The sequence below is a fragment of the Festucalex cinctus genome, chromosome 13 (genome assembly GCF_051991245.1).
Source record: "Festucalex cinctus isolate MCC-2025b chromosome 13, RoL_Fcin_1.0, whole genome shotgun sequence".
In the NCBI taxonomy this organism is placed as follows: Eukaryota; Metazoa; Chordata; class Actinopteri; order Syngnathiformes; family Syngnathidae; genus Festucalex; species Festucalex cinctus.
In genome coordinates, this window is record NC_135423.1 from 7,245,699 (window position 1) to 7,265,181 (window position 19,483).

Below are 19,483 nucleotides of genomic sequence, written 5' to 3' on the forward strand. Positions count from 1 at the left end.
TGCCAAAGGAGAGGGGTAAAAATAAATAAATAAATAAATCTCAGTTTTAAGTTTGACAATTTTATCTGATACCAAAATGAAAGTATGAGTTTCTTACCATCTTCTACCGTCTGTGAGATGAGCACCACGTCAGCCACCTGCAGTGACAGCTCATCCGGCTGTTTGGCCGTGTATGTTCTGATTACTTCCACCTGCATGGCATCTACAACAACAACAACAACACCACCACCACATTTATTCGAAAACTCCCTTTGAACATGACGAGCGTTTTATTACGCAGCCACACGGGGGCGCAATTGTCTTACTGGTCCTGTCCTGACTCTCGTCTTTGTTGACATTGTGGCCCAGGGCGCTGATCCAACGAGCACGTTCGTTCCTAAAAACAACACAAAAAGCACATTGCGTCAACTAGCAACAACTGGACACAACATTTGGTACACCTTGAGACATGTACTATTTTTCACGCACTGTTATGTTTCGTGTAATGTCACCTTTTGGAATGTTTGATCATGAAAAAAAGCCTATTCAAAATATTAATGTAATCATCATCCAGGCACTCTGACAGTACAGATATTACTGTAATATTGTAGTGCATTGAGCGTGTCAACATAATGAACCTCATTGAGTGGATTTGAGTGCTTCAGCAGGTTTGGAGACAACAAAAGGTGTGTTGTTGGAACAAAGGCAAAATCTCAGGAGGCCACTGAGAGACTTTGGCGTTTTTTCTCTGTCATTCTTGTCTGATCCGTGGGAAGAAAAGTCACACACACACACACACATGGTGGGCGGAGCCACGCAGGGCGGTTTCCACGTAACTTTATCTCCTGAGTTTCACCTGTTCCCACATCCGACTGAGGTGAGGACGTGGATCTCAAGAGTGAGGGGATTTGAAGGGATAAATAAGTTTGACTGTTTTTTTCTTAGGGGGGCTGACTCATAAAACATGAAGGGACATGCTGATGGAAGCGGAGCTTGCACTCTCACACATGCAAATCCTGTGAGTCAGCCTGGATTATTGTTTTCCAATTGTGCACTTTGCTTTTTGATCTTTTCTAGGACACGTGGTGTCTCACATTGCCCACTTTACTGGTTATAGGACATCTTATGATGAGGATTCTTGATGCCAGCGACTTTAAATGATTGTTTACGGCATATCAGCAAAAAGTATTTTAGCCTATGTTTAACAATGTTTGCCATGCAGGGACATTATTTAGAGCAACACCTTGATACAATTATTTCATTGAAGCCTCAATTGGATAGCTACTAAATTTCATGTTGCTAACCGCTAAGTAGTCTTGTGTTGTCAACTAAATTTTCATCTCTGTTCTCAAGCGAGTAGCCCAAATGCTTCCATACTTGTGACCGAAATGAATTTGGAGGCTCGGCAATATCTTTTATTATCTTTTAATAGCTAGCGAGCTTTGTTTTGCACCCTCTCCTCCAGTCTGCTCTCCTCACATAGTTGAACAGAACTAGCATTAGCGGTAGCCACACTTTTGCGAACTCCGTTCAGATGACTGGAAAAAGTAGTTTTGCACGAGGCTTGATGAAGCAATGTCAACTTAAATCTTTTTTTTTTTTAATTGAACCTAAATTACAACTATTATTACATGTATAACATTTGGTAGCGTAGTTCTGCCATTTTAATGGCAACACAGATTCCTGTGCATCGTCAGTCAATCTTTCAAGCACAAGTAGTATTTGACGCACACCTGGAATTGACCAAAATTAATCTAAAATGGCTGCTTCAAATCAAAACAGCGGACTTCGCTAAATACTTTTTTCAAGGCTACCAAATTCTCTCAATTTGCTAAGTGGAACTGGCTTTGACTACTGACTGAGTTTTCAAAGTAATCCAGTTTAGCATTGTGTCGTCATAAATAGGGATAGCCCGATTATCGGCGCCGATATTCAACATTTTGACGAATCTTGGCATCGGCCATTTTGAAAAATTATACAGTCAGTAATAGATCCATTTAAAAAATTGTTCGGGGGGGGGGGGGGGGGGGGGGTGAATCAGGGAACTAATTATTCAAATTTTCATAGATGCTTCTGACCCTGGGAACTCTCTGTACCTTCTGTTTTTGTTTGAAATTAAAACTAAGCCAAATTTTAATACTAAAAAAAAAAAAAACTTGTAGCAAACAATAGGGAGCTATTTACTTTACGTTTTACGTCTTTATTTAAATTTCGAAGACATGCTACTGTCTGACCCACAACTTGTGAGCTTAGCTGGTCTACAATTGTGACTCAACGCCACACATGGTTTAAGTTTAGCGCCGTCATCCACCACTCAAGTCCTTATCACAAGATGGCGGCTTTGTGACTCATTAACCATCAACTTGCTGTGCGACCTTAGCTAACAAACGGGACATCCTAGAAGAGTCAACAAATGTGTCGTAAATGTAACTTGATGTTGATAACCAGTCGGGGGAAGACAGTTGCTTTTCAATATCGTGATAGGTGACACATGCACAACACAGCTGAGCACGTTTATGGCGACAGTGGACGGCGTATGGATGGAGTGCATGTGTCTGACAGGCGCTTTAATGCTTATCTGTGGAATATACATAAGCAAGGAGAGCGTATGTGCGTGTTTACAAGCAGACAGGTGCTAGGCCGGTTAGGTGAACGCTTAAAGGACGAGAGAATGCGAAGCATCATAAATCCGTTGCCAGTGGATCTTCTTACGCCCTCGTCCTACGTGCACTGCGCAGCTTCTTTCTCGGCTAGACAAAAAGCGATGACAGTCTTCTTCTATCCTTCCTTCCTCATTTTCGTTCCTTGCTATCACCGTGTTTGCTAACCCTCAGAACAGTCCCACAACCCAAAGCAAGCACGTTTAAAACGCTTGACAGAAACATGACTTGTCTCTCGGCGAGAAAGGAAACTCCCATGTCAGTGCGTAGGGATGATTCCCGTCAGCGAGGCTTCCTCATGGTAAAATTTATCAAAAACAAGAACAGGCTGCACCAAAAGGCCAAACAATTCTAGATTAGTCTTGTTCTGAATAATCCGGGTTTTTTTGCGTCCAGCCTACTCTGTAATTTTGTTTTGGTTTGCGTCATTGCGGAAAATCCTGCTTGCCCAAAGATAGCATGCGGGAAATAGCAAGCAAGGTTTTCAGTTTTTTTTTTATTTATTTTTATTTTTATTTTTTATTTTTAAAAAGGTTTTATTTTGTCATTTTGTGAGCTTGTAGTAACAATATTATAGTTTCATAGTAACTCGTAGCCGTGCTGATATTGTCTCTTTAATGTAACTTTCCTTTTCTTGGAGTTGTATTTTATTTATTTATTTTGTTAACTAGCTTTTGGGCTTTTTATTTATTTATTTATTAAATCATATTGTAACCGAGACAGGTGGTCCTGACTTTCAAAATAATTTCTTTCAGACAGTGAAAATAAAAATGTTTTTGTTCAGTGTGTATGTGAGAGTCATATTCTCTTGAGCTAATAAAAAAAAATTTTTTTTTTAAAATAAAAAAAAATCTCATTTTCACAGTCAAACAGACCCACCCTTTGCTCAGAATGTGCGAAATGTCACATTGGCCTGTGGTTCAGTTTGAAGGTGTTGCGTAAGAGCAGTATCAAATATTCTGCCTTTAATTGAATATGGAAATTGGCTGCAAGCAGACGATGGACTAAAAATCTATTGGGGTCTCCCTGCGCAGGTTCAAATCCTGCCAATAACACAAGCTTTTATGGCAGTATCTCATCTGTAAGGACTTGAATGTAGTTGACTTATAGAGTGGAGTGCAAATTGAATTTCCCGTTGTGAGATTATAATTAGCCTAATGAATAAAAAAGAAATTAAAATGTGTAGTTTTATAATTGTTTAACAGCGAAAACGTATTACTTTCAATTGCATTGCATGTACTGTACAGTTAGTTTTGTGATGGCAATTGTTCCTCTTCTATTAATCATGAGGAGATAATTATTTTCTAATTACCAACCACAATAATAATTCAATATTTATTGTAGACCTGCTATTAACTACAGGTGAGTAATTTCCCCAAGGGAAGCTCTGATAATGCTTTATAATTATTATGCTACATGCAGTCCAAGTCACAAATCCATTCACACTCGATGCATAAATTAATGGACTATCTCCAGTGCTTATAAAAAGTCTGCACACCCCCGTTCAAAACACATTTGATATTAAAGAATGAGGCATCTTTTGGCCTATTACCTATCTAAATTATTACAATTATAAATATATATGTATTTGGAAAGCACAAGTAAACACAACCAAAATAATGTGGTTGCAAAAGTGTGCACACCCTCTCATAATCAGGGATTTGGCTGTGATCAGAATTAACCAATCACATTATAACTAACGCCATGATTTAAAATCCAATTAACCAAAATCTAATTCAGATGCTCTAGTAGGCTTTTCCTGACTTAAAAAAAAAAAAAATGTTTTTATTTTTTTTGCTTTCTAGTAGAAGCCTGAAGGTTTTTTGCTAACACCAAATGCTTGTACCATAGCTAACTCATCAAACAAATCAACTTACTAAGGACCTCGATGATCTTCACTAGGTCATTTCATTAGACTTGACTAAATGGTGACCCACGTCCATGAGTCACGTGGTTGGTCACTAACTCAGAAAGAATGGACGTCGGAAGTGGAAGCTATTTCCCGAGCAAAAACAAAAGATGGCACAGACGCGAGATGGTCAAGACGGGTCGAGGGAGTGAGCCGACGTGTGTGCGTGCATGTGTGTGAATGGGGGTGGCGGTCGTGGGAAACAGCTCATTTCACAATGGGACGCTGCTATGCAACCACTGTAAGAATGGACACTTGCCAGAATACTACAGTGCGCACACACAGTGACATCCCAGTCAAGCCCCCCCCAAAGTCCACGTTGTCAAAGGATGAGGGGGTTTTCCATCACAGTGCACAGAGGGGGCAGTAACCCCTCATGTAGACATGGCCAACACTCGTCACAATGCACTCGCTTCAGTGGGGCCCCTCACAATTAGAAGAACCTCTTCGGTCATTTTGTCAAACGCCTAAAAACCAGTTTAAGTTGCTCTATTAACTCATTCACTCGCAGCCATTTTCACAGAAGCAATCCCGTTCGCTCGCGGTTGTTTTACTGGATTTTGACTGATTTTGCAAGGCCCACAGAATATTATATTCTATTGCTATAAAAACATGGAACCTACCAAAAGAAAGATTAAAGTCTCTTCTTTCATCAAGAATAAAAAGTATATTTCTATCGGTTTCCGTTTTGCAGCAATTAGCATTAGAATATAGCTAAGTTTCGTCGTTATTCACATTCCTGGTGAAAACAATGGCAAAAAGAGCTTGTTGCAACATGGCCCTGGTTGATCTTTGCTCTGCCGCCACCTGCTGGCCGTTTGTGTAATAACTACCATTTCTTCAACTGTTCTTTGCAGTTGAGAGGCTGCATCAAAGCCTTCTGTATGCTCTCGCATTGAAAAAACTTACAAAAAACATAAATATGTCTTTGGGACACAAACATTTAAAATAGAACGTATTTATACGTTTTTGGGAGCAAAAGAGAAGAAAACTTTTTAGACTTTTAGAGAGTTACCTCCCAGGCACAAACTTTGTCCCTGACTCATCATCAAAGTTGTTACTGTAAGCATATTATTGTACACTGACATAGAGAACACTGAGACAGTATTTTACGTCTTTTTTTTTTTTTTTAAACACTACTTACAGTTTTCCCTCTAGAGTTAATAAAGCTTCTAATATTGGATAATAGGGAAAAAAAAAAAATCGAATTTTAGGTTGACCAGCATCCATTGTTATAAATTTCAGAACATTCATCCAAAATGTCAACTAATCACATTTAGTCGTGAATCCTACAAAATTCTCATGTGAATTAAACTGCTGTAGTGTGCACTGTGTGCGTACATGATGTGCAACTGTTCATTCTCAAACGCAGGCTGGAACAAATAAACCGGGTACGGAGCCAAATATATGACAGATCCCCTTTGTTTATGTGTGTGTTATGTAATCCGTCCAAACAAACCCTCGTCACTCTATTTACTGTACAAAAGGGAGATGGAACCGGCGGCTTCCTAACAGAGATAAAACTGTAATCCAAATAAAAGTACTTCTTATTCACTAATGGAAAGATTTAAGTAGCACGTGTCTTTGAGCGTATTTTCAACCCACTGGGTTGGAAGGCCGTCAACAAAACAATTAACCGGTGCAGCCGGCTCGCCTCACAGTACGAGCGGAGACAAAATGACTGAGCGGACTAATAAACTTGATTTCCGAGCTCCCATTAGCAGGAGGCAGTAAAAGGTGAATGTCATGGCGCGACAATGGAAGTGTAACAAAATATCCCTGTGAACCCCAAATGGGCCAAAAGTGGAAAAAGTTGTTAGTTGGGTTAGTTTCTACAGAGACACGTCCGACTGATTGAAAAATGTATTGAATGCTGGCAATACAGTATAATATATTTACAACGAATTGTTTCACGGACAGTAAATAACGGAGAATTAAATAGAAATGTCATTTTGACCCATTCATGTCTTAGAAGTTTGGCTTGCCCAAGAAAATTGTGGATATTTTTTAGGAGAAGCTATTTCTAATTTAACTAGACTAAGTGCAATTTCTGGAGAAATTGCACGGGAATGCTGGAAGCTGAATGCTAAGATTTGAATGCATGTGGAATGCTTATGAAGTAAATTAAGAGATACATTATGAAATGATAACCTCCTGGTTACTGGACAATGTGCTTTACCAACAGTGCCACTGAGCAGGATGAGACACCTGTTAATGATGATAAGTTATATGTATGGAAGTGGGCGTGGAAAGTGACACTTAGAAATAGTTCAATGTCGATCCCATTGAAAATGAATGGGGACAAGTTGATATTTAACGTTAAATTGTGCGAATACTGTAAGTAATGTGTAATCAGATGATATAGGTGTGAATTGAAGCAAGATGAAATTTGAACAGTGAAAATGCTTCAACATCCCCACAATAAGACGTGTACTCACAGTAACTCCGTCCCCAAGATCATGGGCACCTTTTCGCCGGAGTGGTTGCTGAGGAAACGCAATCGGAAGAGGTGGTTGGCGCCGGCTTGCCGTGAGCTCAGCATGCCGGCGGTGCCGCGGACCGGCGACAGGTTGACCTCCTTGGGCTGGCAGGGGCCCACCCAGATCTCGTCCCTCAGGGCGTAGTCGATCACAGAGTAGCTCTCCTCGCTGGGAATGAGAGTTGAGTTGGGAATGAGAGCTGTTAATAAGCCACGTTCGGCCCACAAAGTGTGGCCGTAGTCATCAGTCAAAAGTCAAAGGTAGTCTGTTGGTCAAGATGTATAGTTTCCAAAATACGGAAATAGAAGAAATTGTGAAGTGAAGATGTGCAGGTGATTACTGTATAAAATACTCGTTGGACAGCCAAAAAAAACCCCAAACAAACCAAAAAAAAAAACCTGGAAGGTAGAAGTGATTGTTGGTATTTACACACCTGTCCCATCATAGCTAGCTAGCTAGAGTGATAGGTAGCTAGCTAGCTAGCTAGTGTTGGGGTTAGCTAGCTAGCTAGAGTGATAGATGCTAGTGATAGACAGCTAGCTTGCTAGCTAGCGAGGTAGACAACTGATCTGAATATATGACTGGCTAGCCGATAGGCCATACATGCCCGTGCAACCTGTTGAAGTCACAGGGCGGCCATCTTACTCCTCCCATATCCCGAGCAGACTGTATAAACTACACGGTATACATACAGATGAAACATATACAGCTTATAGGCAGTTAATATAGGGCCGTGGGAGGGATGGGGGTTTTGTGGCGGGCTGGTCACAATTTTTTTCACAAGCAAAACATAAATAAATAAATAAAATAAAATAAAATACAATTAAAAAAAAAACCAACAACAGGTATTTTGGTATGTGCTGCTTTGAAGACCCAATTTTTATTTTATCGCTCAGTTCCTTAGATCCCAATATTACATTTGGCAGATAAAAAAAAAAAATATATACACAAGTTTCCTCATGTAAACATCAATCATATAATTTATACACGTATTTAAGGCAAGTTGTAGGGCATGTTGTCTGAAGTCCTCTTATGTTTAACAAATTTAAAACATCATATATCGTGCTGTTTCTACTAAGCACTGTCTCAAATATTCTCCAAGTTCAATACTGTAAATGTATAGGAACGTATGCCGGGAAGCGTTTCTTGGGAGGAGCAATATGGCGGCCTCGTGACTTCAAAAGTCTTGGCCTATCGGCTATCCAGTCATACATTCAGGTCAGTGAGCTAGACAGACAGCTAGCTATCCTGCTAGAATGACACGGAAACTTCTAGCTAGCCAGCCAGCCAGCCAAACAACTAACCAGATAGATAGATAGATAGATAGATAGATTCTATGTTGTGTGGTATTCCCTAAAACTCAGTCATCATCCTGCATCTGTTAAGACTCTGATACGACCGCCGAAGGAAGAAAATTGCCATGTCCACTTTTTCCGTGCTGGTGCCCAGAATAGTGACACAAAATAGGGCGGAAATTCCAGCTGGTTGTTTTATTCAACCCCCTCTCACCCAAACATTAAATTAAGCTCAGGTTTCTTCATCCCATAATGTTTTAAAAGCCCTCCAAGGCTTAAGACCGTCAAGTTTATTATGGTCACCAAGAGAGGCACATAAATCAGCATCTTCATTGCATATCATACTTTATGTCCGTTAAAATAAAAAAAATTAAAAATGTAACCTGTTTCTTTAGTCTGTATTTCGTACCTGTCCCTGAGTGTAAGCTTTTGTCGGCGTGCGTACACGCTCGGTAGGAAACATCTGGACCCAATTGTGCAACCTTACATGCGAAGCGTGTTTACGTAGCGCGCCCAAGAACAGAAGCTTTAAGGCGAGCCCATGTGGGTTTTATCAACTCGAGACGGGAACGGCAGCCGAGCTGGCGGGGGCGGCTGGACGGGAGAGCACCGTCACGTGAGCTGCCGTGTCATGAGGGGAGCACGCTCCAAAACAAACAGGAGGGCGTAAGTGTCTCGAAATGCTTCTGTTTTTGCGGCCTCGCTTAAAAATACGAACTGTTGGATTGTGGAAAGGGTCGCGGCCGGTCAGGGAACCCAGTCACGGTCAACAACTTCAGCTTACTTAACTTAAGATAACTGTGAGTGATGCTCAACCGACACCACCTGTTGAAGACGGCCCCCACACTTGTACCCCACCCCATTGTTCGCAAATCAACCACGTCAAACAATTAGGACTTGTGCAAAGAGGAGAACAATGATAGAAGCAGAAGGGAGAGGGAACTGATTAGCATAACTTAAGATTACTGTTGATAGCAATTAAGTTGCCAAAGCTAACACAATCCTTGAACGGAACAGCAGCCTAATTGAAAAATTGTGTTTGTCAGTATAATACTGGCAACCATGATTTAAAAACATCTGAACATAAACAGGTTAAAGCAAAAAAATAAATAAAAATATATTTGCCTGTTGTGTAGTAAGTGAAATTTATTTTTTATAGTATTGTGAAAAAAGAAAAACAAAAATTTGTGGTGGGGGGGGGGATGAAATTATGAAAAAAAGTTGTAATGTAAAACAATATTTTTTTTAAGGAATATAAGTCTCAAAAGAAAATAGTCAAACATTTTTGTTAATAAAATTGTTAAAAAAAATTGTTAACATTAAGAAAAAAAGCTCTCTGCTATACAAGAAACTGATATTTTGACATAAAACGTGTACAGTATATTTTCTAAGATTAGGATTAGTAATACAAGAACAAGCTTGCACTACTGTAATGGGTGAAAAATAAAAAGGAAAATTGAATGAAGTTTTAATGAGACAACTTTACTGATGATAATATTACAAATAATTCTATTACCTGTGACTTGTTTGTACCTAACCTTTTTATTTTATTTTATTTTTTATTTTTTTGGTAACCTATTGGATTAGGATGATGGTGATTTTTCGTCACTGCATATTTTAGTTTCATTCTTTAATAATTGACTTAAGTAGCAATGCACTGTTGCTTATCCAATGTGGAACACAGCTCACATTGTCGCTTTGATTAACGACAAGCAGGGTGCAGAAGAGCATTTCCGCTATGTCTTGCTCATCCTGAAATATTCTTACACACAACTGCAGGATTTCTTTCTTGTCACTTGTCATGATTGATTGCCCTGCAGGTAACATGTCTGGAATGCCGTTCGCATGGCGGGGATTGCAACACGAGCAAAACCTGCATGGTTGTGTGGTGAGTTTTCTGGCATGAGTGGCTGGATATAAAGCGGGCTTAAATGATTTCAATGGCCCTAATCCATTACAGTAGAAATTCTGAGATTGAACATACGCTAATTCCTTCTGGAATGCTCTTCTACCTCAAGATTGTTTGGATTTTGAAAACATTTTTCCAATAAGAAATAATGGAAATATAAGAGTGCATTTCAAGATCAAGCCTTTTAAGTGACAATTTGAAAGTAACATATCATCATTGTCTGTACAATGTGCAATTATTTATTGTACAATCCATTTTTTTGTTTTGATTTCCAGATAGAAATTTGTCGATACGTGCTTTTTGTTGAACAGTGTTGATGTGGAACATTTTCTACAATACTACTACTGTAACTAACCCAGTAATATGCTACAATATTTCGTTGAGGTTATTGATGGTAACTGTTAGCATGTAAATTGCATTTTCCATTACAGTGGACAAACTGGACAGACTTACGATTCGGCACCCATGGACATTTTATTTATTCATTTATTTATAGGTTTTGGGGGCCCCCGTTTTCACCGTTGGAAAACATGTTGAGTGTTTATCAGCATTTTATAAAAGAATTGTTATGGTTTAAAAACAAAAACAAAACAATGCATTTCTGTGGCCATCAATTCTGCGTGGATTTTCGCGATTCATGGGCCGGCCCACTAACAATCGCAGGGGCATTAATTTTATATTAATTAGAATGAAGCTAGAGTCACTCTATAGCATCGTCAAACAAACAAAGATGACATAAAAAACACAATGTAACAATAGTGGTTGTTCAAAAGATGCCCGGTTCGGAAAAAAAAGACAAAAAAAAAGACCAAGTTGGTGCAAGTGGAAATGAGAGAGAAGCCAGCTGCTGCGGATCTTTCATCATTATGTAAGTGTTCCCGCGCAGTCCAGCAACTCGACGCTTTCCTGCTGCATGACAGCCAAATCTGACACAGGGTCTGCTTTCCAGTACATATTCCCACTTTGGATCCAGGAATCCGTTCACTTCAACAAATAATCAACCTGAGCCGTCATTCGGCCATGTTGACGGAGAAATGGATGCATTTGCCGATTGAACCAGACCTCAGAAATTGAATTGAGGTACCATACCAAGTGACCAAACCTAAGCTGCTATGAGCTGTTCTGATGTTGAATGTCAATCTTGAAACGTTTATATTTGTATCTGTTTCCATTTTGCAGTAATTAGGATTAGAATATAGCTAAGTTTCATTATTCAAAAATCTATTTAGAATTATGGGGAAAAGAGCTTTTTTGCAACATGGCCCTGGTTGCTCTCTTATACTCTGCTATTGATGATGTAAACTTGGAAACCGTCTTACCACCTTCGATTTATCCCAAAGGACGGCACACTTTTCACCCTCCTTTTTTTTAGTGCTTCACTAAAAAAAAGACGTTTACTTGTTTCACTCATTCAAAGCCAAAAACGTGTAAACACGTTTTTTAATACTTTGTCCTTCACTCCCAAATACGTATTTACATGTTTTCTATGCAAGCGCATACGGAAGGCTTTGATGCTGCTTCTGACATGAAGAGATGGCTTAAAGCAATGGTAGTTATTACAAAAAACGGCAAGCAGGTGGCGACAGAGTATAAGAGATCAGCCAGGGCCATGTTGCAACAAGCTCTTTTTGTCAAGCGTTTTCACCAGGAATGTGAATATTGATGAAACTTAGCTATATCCTAATGCTGATTGCTGCAAAACGGAAACAGATAGAAATATACTTTTTTTCCTGATGAAAGAAGAGACTCCAAACTTTCTTTTGGTAGGCTCTATGTTTTTATAGCAATAGAACACAACATTCTATAGGCTTTGCAAAATCAATCAAAATCCAGTAAAACAGCCAGGAACGAAGGGGTTGCTTCAGTGAAAACGGCTGCCAGTCAATGAGTTGAAAAAAAACATGATCTCATTGTTTGTAACCCGGGAGTATCTCAGCTGTGTTTTTGTTTTGCTCGACAGAACGCGGTCAAGTTGCGTGACACGACAGAACAAACCAATATTGTAACAACTTCCCTCATTTGCACTCCTATTTCCCAAAAGCCGTCTTCTTCCAAATGCAAGCTGGACTGCACACATCAAAGCAGTCAGCCTCTTCCAGGTTCCATTCCCAGAAAAACATCTTTTGAATGTTTCTTTTCCCCCCCCCCGCCCTTCTCTACGATTCTTAGGAATTTTTGAGCGAGCCAGTCGGGGGACAATCGATTCCAGAAAGGTGGGGGCTACGCACGCTAATGAAAAACACATCATTTCCAGGAAGTCTTCAGCGATGGATGGAATCGCAGGAACAGTTTTGATGACTAAGCAACAGCAGTTGATGACACTGAGAAATAGTTATGTCGAAACGCTGCAGGTTCACACACCTGCAGCTTTATTGGCCGGGGGCGGCGGGGGAGGTTCAAAGGTGCGCTACGTTTCAGCCCGCAGTTTACCATGGTCTGTTCCCTCCTGGTCCGTCACTTAGTTTTTTGTATTGTAAAAATTTTAAAAATAAAATAAAAACAAATAAGGCGACTCACTTTCTGATGGGGTCCCGAACAGTCAATAATTAATTCACTAATCCATCAAACGTTAAAAAAAAAAAAAAAAAAAAAAATCGCAATAACATTATTAAGCATTATTATGACGACGTATTAGGGCCATGTATAAATATTTTTTTTTAAGCAAATTTGCAACTTTCTAAAGTGACAAATTTGCAACTTTTTAACGTCGCAAATTTACGAGTTTAAAAAGTGCCAGATTTTCGAGAAAAAAAACTGATTTTTTTACTCCGTTTGTGATTAATGGGACTGTTTATAAAATGAAAAGGAAGGCTGGAAACAGACACATTCTTAATTTAAACTTTGCTCGTCATACACGGTAGCTACAGTGCCAGCACTTCCTGATCAGCTGACTAGCACTAACCAATCAGAAGGGAGCATACTTTAGGTAAATGCAACTGAATGACGGAGAGCAGCAAAATCGACACATCAACTTAGATACTTGTACAAAAAAAAAAAAAAATGTATAAATGTGTAAATGATTCTGGAAACATAAATGTACAAGTTAATATATATTTTAACTAATGAACTTAAATGCTTGATCCTCAGGGTGGCAAATTTGCCACTTTCTGAACTCACAAATTGACCATTTTTTTCTCATAAATTTGCCACTTTAGAAAGAGGCAAATTTGTGACGTTTTTATCTCGGCGTATTGCCCTCGCCCTCTAAAAAAATACATATTTTTACATGACCCTAATACGCCGCCATACATTATAAACAGTTATGCCACATCGGGCACCAAATGTTTTAATCTTTATGCCCTTTAACATTTCAAGCAGGTGAGTTATGTTCAACAGAAGTTGGCACCATGCGCACCCCGCACTTTGCTTACCTCTTCTTCCGGGTGACGATGAGGACATCGTTGAAGAGGAAGAAGTAGACTTGTTGCCGCGACGTCCGCTTGAGGAAGATGCCGTTGTCCTCCACGAAGGCCGTCAGCTCGCCTCGCTTCACCATCCACCGCGATGACGAAACCAGCGGGAAAGGCTGCGAGGTGAGACAAGACCTCCGGTTAGTCACAGGAATGTGAAAACATCTTCAATATTTAATATGAGGTCACGAGGAAGCGAACCTACCTTGATCTTAAAGTCTAACTGGGAGTTGATGGTGTACATCATCTCGGTTCTCTCCATTGTGCGCGCGCCCTCGTTGCATTTTCTCACCACCTGCACATACAGACACAGTTAAATAAATTGTTCACAAGAGAAGATTGTTTTCATCGTTTTTTTTTTTTTTTTTTAAGATACAGAATACAAAAAATGAACTGATTTTTGTGGAAGGCTAGCACATTTGTGTATTTATTAAAGTGCAATACAATTTTATCACCAGGCATTAAGCAAACATTAATAATTGTACAAAATCTCCTTAACATGTAATTAAAAAAATATATATAAATTTTACATTTATTTATGTAGCAGTTCCTCAGTATGTTTTGAACTTCTGTTTCAATGCCAGTGTTTTATTGAGGAGAAGAAGGTTGGATAGGAGTTGGATAGCTGAGATAATTATAATAGTCGACTATTATGCCCATATCTATAAAAAAAATTTCTAAAACGAGCAAAAATAAATTGTTTATTAAAATAATCTGTAATGAGGAGTTTCTCTGTGAATATTCTGAACTCCTGTCCGATGATCCACCCCCCCCCCCTTTTTTTTTTAACTTTACAATAAACATAATCAATGAATTGATTGGTACACCCATCTCTATTTAAGTATTTATTAAGATTTCAGTTTTTAGAAATAACATTATTGAAATATTTTCAATGGAATTGAGGAAATTCTGTGTGCATGTTCTGAACTCGTTTTTCCACGACGGTATTTATGCAGCGTAATAATAATACTGTAATACATTCAACACATTTAACGTACGGTAGTTCAGTTGTTTTTTCAAATGCAATTTTGTATTCAATTTGACTTTATTTTGATGTATTCATTTATCAATTTTCAAATAATTAACAAAACTATCCCAACATGACTTGATTTAAATTGCACAGTGGAGAATGTACTTTTTACTTGTTCTCTTTATGCACAAAACACGTACACCGATGTATATAAAAACACGATGTTTTCCCCTCGATTTGGATCAGCTGAAAATGACGTGATTAGGCCCAATTTCCGATCACTTGAGCCTTTGTGGATTTTCCCACTCTTATAGTTTCAGTGAATAGTGTGAGTGATGTGACATAAATGCAATGTTATCCACTGTTCACTCACTGACCTTGCTGACGGCATGTAAAGCCTTCTTACATTCTTCATACTGCGCCGAGTCTTTCGGAGTCTTCTGGCAAATTGTCTGCAGGTGGCATTGCGCGCACAGGCAAAAACAAAACAAAAAACGGGATCAGGTCATTGCGTTTATAAAAGCACACAGCGCCTTATCACTGCTTGATAGCGCAAGAGCAGCTGTGGGAAGAAAATGAAGTGAAACCAAATTTTCTCAGAATCCAGAGGCCTCCGTGTGGACTAAACCCCAGAGGCTCTTGGGAGAAACTCACAACATATTGAAGCAGAAAAGGGGTCGAAGTGGAGCACGAGAAAGGAAAAGGGAGAATAATAGAAACTGAAGAACAAACATAGTAAGAGATACGGTAGATCGGACCATGACGTCGTAAAGTCACCTGAACTGAAAGTTTGTGAGTCGAAGCCCACACCCTGCATGCTGTTTGCTATGCCACACTAAAAATGAAACATGTTACGTAAGAGCCAAAGTCTGGCCATTCCAAAGCTCAGGCACACTCACGTCCATGAGCAAGGGCAAGCGCGTGACCCTCTGCATGGGCAGGATGAGGAAGGAGATCATGGGGAGGTTCCTGCAGTCAGGGTGGCCCTCGATCCTGCTCAGCACCTCCTTAAAAACCGGATTCTTGGATCTGGCCCATGCGGAGGAGGAAGAAAAAGTAGCGTTCTTTAAAACCGCCAAGGTCAAAGTGCGAGAGTCGTACATTCTGCGCGAAAGCCCGCAGGAGATAAAGCGAAAATACTCACAACAGCCTCTGCAGGGTTCGCTGCTGGTAGACCTCGTTGGAGCAGTACGTCACGTAAGGGTCGAAGTTGGATTCGGCGTGCTTGCAAACGATGTCGCTGATGCTGTCGATCACAACGTTGTGCTGGTGTTTCTCCTCCAATTGTTTAAAGAACCTAAAGACGAGACATGGTTAGCCCCTTTTTTGTGAAGAAACGGAATGGAAACAAGATGAAGTCATCTTGCAAATATTCCGCCTTTGGGGGGGGTCGCACCCGAGGCAGGATGGTGCTTGTGTGCAATAGAATGTTGACCAACACCCCAGCAGTGCCCCCCACCCAATCAATCAACAACAATGGCTGGGAATGCTAAGCTGTTGTCCTGATGGTTATCCATCTCTGCTTGTTGCTAACAGCAGAACCATACTGCTTCATCTATCTTTCCCTCCTTCCTTTCTTTAGTTTTTCCTCTGGTCTCTTGATATCTCCCTACTCTGTTGGAATTTAGAGGTTTTTGGGGTTGGTGTAAGACTCTGGTTCTGTAACCATGTGGGTGGCAGGTGGTGGTTAGTTGGTGCTGGATTTCACTTTGGTTCATCTTTCTTTCCTTTGACCTTTCCTCTGGTCTCCTTCACAACTCTGGCGAGACTCTGAAGTATCCGGTTAAGGTAAAGGGTAATCGGATTTTTATACTAACGAGCTAAAATATACTAATGAGCACAAATTCACACGAATTCACACCCGTGCGCGCGCGCACACGCACACAAATGTGCACATACACACATTTAAAAAAAGAAAAAGAAAAAAAAAAAAACAATGATGATGATATGCTGAATCGGTAAGACTGCTGAATGAACAATTCTGAGATTCTCAATTCTGAGATGCAACGGGAAGAAGCCTGATGGGTCACCCAAACAGCTCCCCCATTTCTCAGATGAAAAAAAGTATAGGTTTGGAAAAACTTGCACATGTGGAAGTGGGACAGGTGCCTGTAATTGTCTGGAGAACAGTCCAGCGTGTACCAAAGCCGGGGTACCACATCTGGGATAGACTCTCGGTAATTCGTCGTGACCCGGGTATTGAGGACAGAAGTAGTTTATCCATGTGCTATTAGTCCAGCATGCTTTGGGATCTTGGCAGTACGGCATCTGTGTAAACAGAAGTGTGAGTCGGTACGATCCAGTGGAAGGGGGGCATGAGCTCGAGGCGTAAAGGGAATATGCAGGACATGACAGATGCAGGAGTCAGCGAGGCAGGAAACATCCCCAACACCTTTCTCCTGGAAGATCACAGAAGAGGAACTCCACACCTCTTAAAATAGAGACACGGTCCAACAACAGCAGCTTTTCCTCTTCCTGAGGAGCAGCAGATGGTCTGCTTAACAGCATGAAACAAAAAAGGGGCCATAGCATGTCATGCGAAGGTGCCAAACAGGAACCAACCTTGACCAGCGGTGCACCCGATTGTGCACATGTAAACAACACACAGAATGTCTATCTATAGGAGGCGATGCATTTTAGGAACCCCCCCCCCCATCCTATTGAGGACACGTCTACACTGGATCAAAGGCTGCGTGAGTTATCCAAAACATCTTTTCTCGGTCCTAACGGGTCAAGGATGCGGGCTCCCACTGGGAACAAAACTCACTGACCCGACTCCTGTGGCTTCATGTTGTTGTCGTGATGGAATGCGGAGGGTGACGCTACTATGGCTAAGGCGTTTGGATTTGGGATATGTTTACAAACGACGTAAAAAAAATTATAAAAATAAAAAAACTAGGTTTGTCACGTCAGTCGATTACATTTTTTAATCCAAATTAATCACATGACTTCAATAATTAACTAAGAGTTAATTATTACATTTTTATACATGTTCTAAATGTACAATAAAATAAAATGTAAAATGTACAATTAGATAAAATGGACAATATTTTTTTTTGTTTCCTCACGGTTTTTGTTGCTCTAGTTAACATAAAAGTAATACAAATATGATGGTATATTTTAAATTTCTCAATAGTTAATAAAGCTATTTGAAGTTAAAGTTAAAAAGATGTACTGTACTGTAAAAAAAAAAAAAAAAAAAAAAAAAAAAAAAAGAGACATTGATTTGTGTTGAGTTCATTTTTTCTGCCAGTAGATGGAACGCGTTTAATGTTGGACATTGATGACAAACAGTGCAAGGGGCGGGCATTAATCGAGTGTTAAATAAATTAATGGTGTTAAAGGAACGTTAAATTAACTCGATATGGATTTTGACACCCCTAAAAAAAACAAAAAACATTTCAATCCAGAAAAGTAAATTGTACTAAACAAATTATGAATGCCCCTGTAAGGCTGAATTTACAATGTCTACCTTTAACCTAGTATACCAGTAATTTCCAACTTTGTTGCTAACCAAAACATCAGCATCTACTGGAACACATGAACAGTCTCTCAGTCTCAGATGATTTCAGATTATCAGAATTTCCACCCAGTTTGGTCGAATCTGACATGATTGCGCCATAACGTTTTGTGTTTATACTGCGCCAACCTATTAGGTCCATCAAGTCTGCCTCAGTTTCTCTGCCGTTCCCCATTCTTTTATGAACGTCAATTTCACTTGACATCATATATGACTACAATTCCACTATTTGCTGACATCCTCTCAATAATGATCATGTACACGGAATGCTAGTAAATGAGCTTTCTCATAACCCGAGGCGGCCATTGAAATACAATCAGTCACACACCTGCGTGTAAAACCCTCCCACCAGCTGTCACATTACGCACTGACAACGTCACAAGACGCCTGCAGGCGCGATGGACGTTTCACCCCGCTTTCATTCACATAGTACACCCGAATTCCGACTATTTCTCCCTTGTTTGACTGTTGCTTTGGGCCATTTGTATATCTTAGCTGCCCAATGTGTAGGTGTGGCGGGTATTGCAGAATGAGGTGTGTGGAGTGAAATGTACAAGAGGTCACAGCAAGTCTCAACAGGTTGAAGGAATTTGCGCATGTGCGTTATGCATTTAAGTGAATTAGCGTAATGCGCACGTGGTAAAAAATAGATTTTAAATAAATGTAAGACTAATTCATAAAATGTATAATATTTTCACACGGATTATGAAAGCCCCACGGGGGAAATGATAAATCATGACCAACTTTATTTAGTTTAGGTGCAAAAACTCCCGGTTAAAGGGTAGGACTGAATGATGCTTGAAAATAATGATTGAAAATGACACTGGAAACAGCCAACAATAAAATTTACATGGCTCGTACATTGGAATTGTTATTTTGCATAGCATTTAATGTCTGATGAAAAGAGTGCACCCACAATTTGTACAAATGAATGTGAATATACAGGAAATTTGCTAAATTGTACGTGAATGTTGTTGTATAATCTTACTCCCTGAATGACTACAATGGCTCTGTTACAGTTAAAATTAACTCATAAAAAAAAAAAAAAAAAAGAATTGGAGTTTCCCGTAAAAGCTCCAACCCTCCCACCTACACAACTATTTTTTTTATGAATGACATTAGAGACAAAAAAAAATGTTTATCGTATCACTGTCAGGAATGGGTGTGAGAAAACCCTGGTAAGAGTATAACAAAATTTAAGCCACATCCAGGGCAAACAAATTCAGGCGCCAGGAATCTGAATGGACGCGCTGCTCTCTGCTCATTGTGTCTCTTGTATCACTTGTAAGCGTCAATTTTAAAACACTTCCAGTGTGGCTTGGGGAAGAATAGTTTCACTCGTTCTTCCATT

At 39.8% G+C, this 19,483-nt stretch overlaps 2 protein-coding genes across 2 annotated transcripts in view; one reads left to right on the plus strand and one right to left on the minus strand.

Annotated features, from left to right (window-relative positions):
* dhx36 (DEAH (Asp-Glu-Ala-His) box polypeptide 36) overlaps nucleotides 1–12,739 on the plus strand; it is a 37,381-nt gene extending 24,642 nt beyond the window's left edge. Inside the window, exon 27 of the mRNA XM_077540747.1 lies at nucleotides 12,402–12,739. The gene's annotated coding sequence lies outside the window, so the exon portion shown is untranslated. The remainder of the gene's footprint in view (nucleotides 1–12,401) is intronic.
* The window catches only part of LOC144033043 (rho guanine nucleotide exchange factor 26-like), a 28,962-nt gene that overhangs the window by 2,316 nt on the left and 7,163 nt on the right, over nucleotides 1–19,483 (minus strand). Inside the window, exons 7-14 of the mRNA XM_077540749.1 lie at nucleotides 15,757–15,909; nucleotides 15,512–15,641; nucleotides 14,990–15,064; nucleotides 13,848–13,937; nucleotides 13,604–13,758; nucleotides 6,987–7,196; nucleotides 306–376; nucleotides 98–202 (exon numbers count right to left, since the gene is read on the minus strand). Coding sequence (XP_077396875.1) covers nucleotides 98–202; nucleotides 306–376; nucleotides 6,987–7,196; nucleotides 13,604–13,758; nucleotides 13,848–13,937; nucleotides 14,990–15,064; nucleotides 15,512–15,641; nucleotides 15,757–15,909 — 989 coding nt within the window. The remainder of the gene's footprint in view (nucleotides 1–97; nucleotides 203–305; nucleotides 377–6,986; nucleotides 7,197–13,603; nucleotides 13,759–13,847; nucleotides 13,938–14,989; nucleotides 15,065–15,511; nucleotides 15,642–15,756; nucleotides 15,910–19,483) is intronic.